The 8,670-nt window shown below is 39.6% G+C and overlaps 1 protein-coding gene across 1 annotated transcript in view; it reads left to right on the top strand.

Moving 5' to 3' along the window:
- The first annotated feature begins 365 nt into the window (after positions 1-365).
- LOC101997257 (aldehyde dehydrogenase, cytosolic 1-like) overlaps positions 366-8,670 on the top strand; it is a 24,708-nt gene continuing 16,403 nt past the window's right edge. Inside the window, 4 exon segments of the mRNA XM_013348098.1 lie at positions 366-465; positions 4,224-4,328; positions 5,961-6,101; positions 7,961-8,090. Of these exon segments, the coding sequence (XP_013203552.1) occupies positions 400-465; positions 4,224-4,328; positions 5,961-6,101; positions 7,961-8,090 (442 nt within the window). The 5' untranslated portion in view covers positions 366-399.

Raw genomic sequence — 8,670 nt, 5'->3', positions numbered from 1 at the left:
CAGTCTATCAGGGAAAGGAAAGTTACATGATAACCTAAAAAGTCATGAAAAACCCAGAAAATGATAACTGGCTTGAGTGTCCTGAGCAGCTGGTCACAAGTACTCTCTCAGCACAGGCAGGTAAACTAATTCATCTGTAAATAGTGAGCAGTCTCTCCAGATGGAACTTCAGGGCTGAGGTGCAGGTTCCTTAAGGATTCACATTTAAAGGCAAAGTCTCCCTGCCAGCCTTAGTTGTTACAAAAGAGTAGTGTTCTTTCCGCCCTGCTCTGAGTCTGCCCATCCAATCATATCCGAATATGCAAATGACCCTTAGTGCATGTAGATAAAAAGGAGCAAATGCCCTAACAGAACCAAATTGCTGAACCTGTCACCTGTGTTCCAGGAGCCAAACCAGCAATGTCTTCCCCTGCACAACCTGAAATCCCTGCCCCACTGGGCAACTTGAAGATTCAGTATACCAAGGTAAGAAAGACACTTGCAGGTGGGGCTTTCCCTGGGGTCCTGGTTAAAGCATGGTTGATTGGGGCTTCTGTGCAGACACAAAGACAAAAAACTTGCAAAGTGAGTGGCCTGATTCAGTGGTGAATTCTAAGCCATTTTAGACAGCTTCTCATAAGACACACATCCTAGGGAAAAGGATTGTGCTCTATGTGAGTGATACTTGTGCCAGAGGCAGCAAACCAGAGTGAGCAGCAGGTCTATTAACCCTGTGCAGTGAGCACTTATGGGGAGACAAACAGAGGAACTTAGTGGAAGCAGCCAGGCACATGGGAAGTTCTCTCTCTGGCCCTCTCTCTCAAAATAGCAGAGTGGAACCGGAAAATATGGCTTTATGTTTGTTGACAGTGTTAAGGTTGGAGGACTTAACCCTGGACCTTAGATGGAGGCTACTGCCAAAACCCCCAAATGGAACTGAATTATTTTTCTTATTTTGAGATAGAAATAGTAGTTGATTATTTCTCCAAGTAGGCTTGCTGTTGTAGTAAAAAACATTCCATTGTTAACTGCTAAATATTTAGAGACACAAGAGCAGGAATCTGACCCAGGCTTGGAAATCTTCAGCCGGGGAAGCCTACTTCTGTTACATGTCTTAGGATTCCAAAATTAAGAAATCTCTCTCTCTCTCTCTCTCTCTCTCTCTCTCTCTCTCTCTCTCTCTCTCTCTCTCTCTCTCTCACACACACACACACACACACACACACATCCAATCAATTCATTGGGAAAGTCACTTAAAATTAGCTGTGTTATGGCCTGATGCAGAAAAAAAGGGAGAGGAACTATTTGACTTTGGGGAAAACCATGCTGGGTTCTGAACCAAACAAGGGGATTAGAGAGTATTAAAGTTAGTAAGCAGACCTGATGTCTTCTCTTATCTGTTTCGTTTTCCTTGTGAGCAAATGTAGTTGCTTTCGAATCCCTGAAGCCTTTTGCATTTTCCCAAGCACCTGAAGTGAGGGAGCTGCCTGGTTTAAGGGCTCTTTGCTTAGGCTCTGGTCTGTAGAGAGGAGTGGACCTAGGCCATAATCCATGAGCAGCTAGACATGCCCTGAGGCATGATTTCACCAGGCTTTCTTGGACAGAAAATGCTTTCAGTGTAGGTTTTGACAAAGGAGAATATACGAACTAGGGTTAGGATGTGTGCACACTCTCCAACAGCTCACAGGTGTCAAAGTGTGTGCACTTTATAGACTTTGACCCTCTTCTCATTTGGAAGAAATACTTGTCACAATCTACAAATCAGGAATTCCAAGAAGATGGGAACTATCCACACTGTTTATATAGTTACAGTTTAATCACTAAGAAAAGTTTGGTTTGTATGAATTCAAATGGAAAAGTATTTTGAAAGCCCCTCCCCTTTCTTTCATTTGTCTTTTATGAATTTTCCCAAGATTATGTTTGTGTGTGTGTGTGTGTGTGTGTGTGTGTGTGTGTGTGTGTGTGTTAGTCTATCTCAAGAAAGTTTTAAAGTGAGCTGTCTTTTCTCTGGGTTATTTCATTTAACACTTACTAATTAAAAATGAGGTGAAAGTACTAGAAAAATAAGCTATTCCTAAAAGTACCATGTACAAATGCAGGTAGGACCAGTAATCCCTTAATATAGAGCGATGTTTCCAGACTGAAACTTCTTCACTGCACATCGTTCATAAAGACATCCTAGGGAGAATGGAGAGACTAAGTATTTAAATGTCAAGAACACATTTATTTGATGTTCAAACACTTTTCTACTTAATAATAAGCAACACCATTCAGTGAATTTTGATTTTCTATGTAAGTTTGGTCTATTTATTAAGCATTATATTATTTGATGTGCTGGTTACAGCATTGTCACCCTTGGGAAGACACCAGCTATGTATGCAATTAAATCTCATTGCGGAGCTTTCTCTATCCCTCTGCATGTTCCTTTACTGCATCCCCTGGAGAATTATATTTGATTTGCACTCTAAAGAGGGATTGAAATAATGACTGTTAAATAAGTACCTAGTTGCAAACCAGAAAGGCAAGGGTGAGAAATATTTGTCAATTTGCTTTGTCTGACCAGTGTCTCAATTTTTGTATTATATTTCTCACTGTTTTAGTTTTTTTCTTTATTATTGTAGGAGGTATATGGTATTGATGTCAGGGAAATTCAGGGTTATTTCTTGGGGTTCTCAGATTCATTGATGGAATAATTTATGAATAGAATCAAATGGAATTTGGAGGACTATTATTGGAACTTAGAAGGAAAACCCTAGCGTAAACTAGATGTGAAACCTCAGCAGCTGCTCAGAGCAGAAGACTGGAAGAGGAGAGGAACATTCTCATCATTCAGACATTGACTGAAGTGGAACACAGTGCCAACAAAGAGACACACCGTGGGCAGGGAAGTTTTGGGGGAAGGAATAAGGAAGTTCAAACTGTTGGGAGAAAAGATCAAACTGTTAAGAAAATCATTCTCAGAAGAGATATAGAAAGAGGAAAAGGGAAAGTTATTTAATCTTTTCTAAATAATTCAGAAGAGCGATCGGATTTATCTTTCTACAGTGCTTTGGTCCAAACTTATGCATTAGGAGTGGGTTTTCTAGGAAGAAAAAGTACAGTATTTCATTAAAGGACTAATTATTCTCCTTATTTCTTTGTTTTGGGTTAAGGGGAGCCCATCAACTTTCTGTCCGTAACTCCTTAGGAGCAGTGAGGAAACGCTCCATGTGCCCTCCATTCCTGCTACAGAGCTTCAGCTCGAGGAGCTCATTTCAATGTGACAGGGCCACTGGTCAGTTGCCTCCACCTGCCTCTGCCTTCTTACCATTGATAAAGGATGAGGAGGAGCCCCATTTCCTGAGGGGGTATAACAGCCAGAGCATTTGATTGGTAAAGAAGCACTTGAGGCAAGAACTGGTTCATAGCTATATTAGCCATGGTGTATTTTTTTCTGAATAGTTTTTAACTTCTAGAATAGTTTTACCTGACTTTTCCCAGATCTGTTTCCCACCCTATCATTTTCCTCTCATTTTTTCCTAATTTTCAGTCAGTCTGTCTTGCACAGTCATGCCTTGTCTGACAGAAACATGATCAGAGAGAAGTTCTGAGTGTTCTCCAAGGATCTCAGGGTGAAGGATTTTGTTTCTTGGGATTGGGCTCTTATTTCTCCTTTCTTCTTTCACACACCTTAACCACTTTCCAGTTCCAAGGCAGCCAAGGCCCTCTGTCCTCCTGCCCCTGCATGCATATGAAACTCACAAGGAAAAACACATATGTCTAAATAAAAATGCACAATCTTTAAAGAATTTAAGTTAGCAAGGGACAGTACTTTCCAAGCTCACAAACGTGTCAGTAGCTAGTAATATTTTTGTGCACAAGGAATAAGCCACAAGGCTTCTGTTAGCTTTCACACAATGGCCCTATTACAAGGCTAAGATTTTTTTTATACAGAAAAAGAAATGGAGTCAAATGCACATAAAAACAATTTCTTAATAAAACTCAAGTTCAGAGCACGTCCAGGGATCTACGGATGCCTCTTCTAGTTACTATGTCCCCAGTAACACACACCTAAATTCCCAGTTGTCTAACCTCTAGTTTTTTTTCTTTTTTTGGTGTTAAATGACACACATCTAAGCATTTCTTAGATAGAAAAAGCCTCATAATATTTGGGCAGCACTTAATGCCTCAACTCTAGTTTATCAAACCCTTCACCATAGTGAATATTTAAATGCTTTTTGTCTGCATTTGCTGCATCCCTACAGATCTTCATCAACAATGAATGGCATGGCTCCGTGAGTGGCAAGAAATTTCCTGTCTTTAACCCTGCAACTGAGGAGATCATCTGTCATGTGGAAGAAGGAGACAAGGTGAGTTTTCCAACATCCGCAGGACCAGTTCACACGAGAAGTCTTTGTTTCTCACCATTCTGAGCTCTAAGCTTACTGAAAGTTCAGTGAAAGACATGAAAACATGGCTACTCAGGCAGTTGGGTAAATGTTCTGTTGTCCTTGGCATAAGAAATTTCCTTGTATAGATCTGGTAGAGAATAAATATCTATAATACACAAGAACTTAAAAAAATAAAATATCAAGAGACCAAGAAACAACAAATTAAAAAAAACCCACAGGCTATAGATCTGATGTTAGCATTTCTAATGTTATCTGGGAATCTAGAACAGGGAGGCGGGGTTCAAAATGTTGATGTTCTGAGGCTCCTGTAGCATAATGAAGTATTAATTTTTAAATAATGTGTCTCTTTTCTTAAGGGTTAGCATTAGCATTTAGTATGGGACATGCAGTTTTAATAACATTTAGTAATAATAACATATTTTAGGTGCCTGTCTGTAGTTTTTTAAAAATTTTTTAATACCTCTTTGGCTCCTGGCTCTTTGGTTCTTTGAGAGGCCCACCACCCAGTTCCCAAAAAAATATACAGAGACTTATTCTTTCTGGTCTTAACGCAATTTGTTTCTAGCCAGCTTTCCTTAACTTAAATTATTCCAGCTCTGTTTTTGCCTCTGAGGTTTTATCTTTATCCTATGGGCCTTTCTTAACTTCTTACTCCTTGGATTGCTGTGTACCTGGGTCCTGGCCCCATGCATCCTCCTCTGCTCCTTTTCTCATTCCTTGATATTTCCCCTGAGATTTCTCCTACTATTTATTGTCTCTGTCTGCAAGTCCTGCCTATCCTTTCTCCTTCCCTGCTATGGACCATTCAGCTCTTTATTAGACCAATCAGGTGTTTTAGACAGGCAAAGTAACAGCTTCACAGAGTTAAACAAATGCAACGTAGAAGAATGCAATAAATCTTTGTATAATTAAACAAGTGTTCTCCAGCACAAACAATTGTAACACTACATCTAACTCAGCGAATAATGCCTTCTCCTTGAGAATAAAAAAGACTATGAGTCTGTACATATAAGGTAACAAAAAGTCATATTATCAATGCTTTAACATTGAGGCCTTGAACATGTAGCTTCTATGGGACATTTTGCTCTGATACTGATGTTAGTTCCATCAGGAAAACAATTCTCTACCTGTGTTCACTAGAATCTTTGTCAGGCAGGCTGAGAACTTTGCTAGGGGAGTCAGTGAGGTTTACCTTCTTCCGAAGGCACAGATGGGAAAACTGGTGACCATCCCAGCAGCCTTGCCAGTGAGCACTGATGGGTTCTGTGCTTAGTGACAACTGCCTCTCTCATAGAAAGACCAGGTGTCAGGTGAATAGAGAAGCTGCAAAGCTCAACTGCAAGATCAAAGGCCAGACTGGGTCTAGAACAGAAAAGAGCAGTTCAGACAGGTGAGCATGTATATGGGCCAGCTGCCAAGTAGGCTGGACAATAGCAAGGGCCCAGCTGAGCCAAGGAGCCCTTGGTACCTGACACCCACACTGGGTATCAGACCATAGTTTGTTCAGAGGCCATGCATTGCCATCTTAGCCATCCATCAATTTTTAAAATCCAGGCAAGGGAGTTGTACTGAATGTTCTGTGACTTCCAGGCAGACGTTGACAAAGCCGTGAAGGCTGCACGACAGGCTTTTCAGATTGGCTCCTCATGGCGCACCATGGATGCTTCAGAGAGGGGGCGGCTGCTGAACAAGCTGGCTGACTTAATGGAAAGAGACCGTCTACTGCTGGCTGTGAGTATTAACTTACACCAAAGGGAGACAGTGGGGAAGCTCCTGGGAGCATTCACCATTCCAACTGGATGGTCAGTTTGATTGAGAGCCAGACTGACAAACTTGCTCCTGCCTTTTTTCTAGAACTTCTCAGAGCCCAGAACCCAGCTTTGCTATATTCATGAAATCTTTTTATGCACTCAGGACCTATATATGTTTTTTTACTTTCAATAGTTAGGTAGGTCAGTACAAAATAAGGGTGGAGGGTATAGTTCCTAATCTTTTCAGCTTTGAATTTTAGTAAAGTCAAATGAAAAGAAACTGTTACACAGCTTACAATTCAGAGTAAATATTATTAGCATTAGAATCTTAGGAAACAATAAGATTCAAGCCTTAATTTTATTAAAATATTAGCAATTCATCAATTATTAAAAATCACTTATTCTTTTAGGATTCTGCATTGTTCAAAAGATGCCAAAATATATTTCAAAGCTCTGTAGTAGAGGAAATATTCTATTGAAAGTAATTGGCATTTCCCAAAGCTTATTTCTTTTCATTTGTCTTAATTGCAGAGTGAAATGTTGTAACTTCCTCTGTCAGCTTGAGAACAATAGGGATAGAAGAATAGATATAAAGTGACCATTTGAGTTAATTTAAGATAGTGGACAATATCAAACCTGTGCATCTTGCCAGGTGACACCCAATGCATTGTATGATATCAAAACATCCTTTAAAGTCTGCATAAAAGGGCGAGGAGAAGATACTGCTAAGATAAGAAAATGTGGAACTTCATAATCTTTTGTTTTTCCTTTTATTAAAATAGATTCTTTCCTCATACAATACATTCCGATTTTATTTCCCCTCCATCTGTTGCTCCCAGTTCCTTGCCCCCCAACATGCGGATCCACTGCTTGCAGTCTCTCATTAGAAAAGGACAGGCTTCTAAGAGATAACAACCAAACATGAAAAAAAAATATAATTCAGTAATGTAAAGACCATCATATTGAAGTTGAACACAGCAGACAAACAGAAGGAAAGGATCAAGAGCAGGCATGAAGAATCAGAGACTCACTTGTTCTCACAGTCAGAAGATTCCATAAAATGAGAAGCTAAAAGCTTTAATATATCTTCAGAGGACTTTGTGCAGATCCATACAGGCCCCATGCTTGCTGCTTCAGTCTCTGTGAGATCATGTGTACCTCGTTTAGAGGTTTTACCTGTTTTAGAGGGCCTCATCCTCCTGGTATCTTCCATCTTCTCTGGCTCGTATACCTTCTCTGCCTTCTCTTCCATGGTGGTCATTGAGCCCTGAGAGGAGGGATTAATGAAATACTTATGACAATATTTCCCAAACAAGCGGTTAATAGTTAAATTCTTTGCTATGGAGGTGTTGCGATTGTGTGAACACACAGGTATGGATATCACAATTGTATGAGCAGACCTTTTTATACATGAGAGAAATAGGATGGTGATAGTGACATTGTACATAGATGCAGACCTTGAATTGTTGTTACAATCAGATGACAAGTGCAAACTTGTTGGAACTCTGATAGGATGTGGAGACTAAGAATCATTTTTACAGCTCAGTATTTATGTAACCAGCTTTTAGACATGCTTAGCCAGAGGTACTTAGAATCGACCAGAAAGATTAGTGGGATCAGGCAATCAGAATAGCACTACCTCACTCATCAAGATCTTGTTATGTGACCACAAGCAAGTCATTAATTCTTTCTTAAGTTGTTTTCAAAGAAATATTTGATTTAAAAATCCTTATATTTCTAAAATTCTAGTAGATAATTACTGAAATCATTGACTATATATCCTTGATGTAATTTCTATTGTTGGATGTTTAGACTTTGATATTACAAGCTATTTTTCAGACAATGGAATCAATGAATGCTGGGAAAGTATTTCCTCATGCATACACAAGGGATTTAGAAGTCAGCATAAAAACATTAAAGTACTGTGCAGGCTGGGCTGACAAGATCCATGGCCAAACAATACCAAGTGGTAAGTACAGTTGGGAAACTACCTGCATGATGACAGAAGTGGAGGCCATTCATGCAGAACTGAATACCTCCAAATTCTCCCTGACAAATGTGCCCATCAACTAGGTAAATAATTACTTTACATTTCACGTTGACCGAAAAGATTTCTGGTGGCTGGATGTTCTGTTAAGAGTAAACATTGTGGATAGTATAGACAGAATTCAAGTAAGAACATTGTCATAGACTCACCTACTAATTTGAGTGAGACGCCTTAGGGTCCCAAGTTTTCAAAATGGTCACGGAAATTATTTATTGAGTGCCATTCCCATAATGACATTTGTATTTTTTCTTTAATATTATTACCTAAGGCTTTGCATGTCTGGAATGAGTAAGCTGTGCTGATTTGTGCCCAGTATACACAGTCCAAAATACTTCAACAACCCTATATATACTAATGTGTTCCAACAGCATCAAAACAAGATGAGACCAGCAGGATTAAGAATCTTTTCAAGGAAGTGTGGTGTATTGCTTAGTGGGGCATGCAAGCAGCAGAACAGACACAAGGCAAATATTTCATGTGAGAAAAGAATCGGTTTGGGAAG

The sequence above is a fragment of the Microtus ochrogaster genome, chromosome 8, assembly GCF_000317375.1.
Source record: "Microtus ochrogaster isolate Prairie Vole_2 chromosome 8, MicOch1.0, whole genome shotgun sequence".
NCBI classification, from domain to species: Eukaryota; Metazoa; Chordata; class Mammalia; order Rodentia; family Cricetidae; genus Microtus; species Microtus ochrogaster.
The sequence above is the reverse complement of the archived record's forward strand: the minus strand, read 5'-3'. Positions and strand labels throughout refer to the sequence as shown.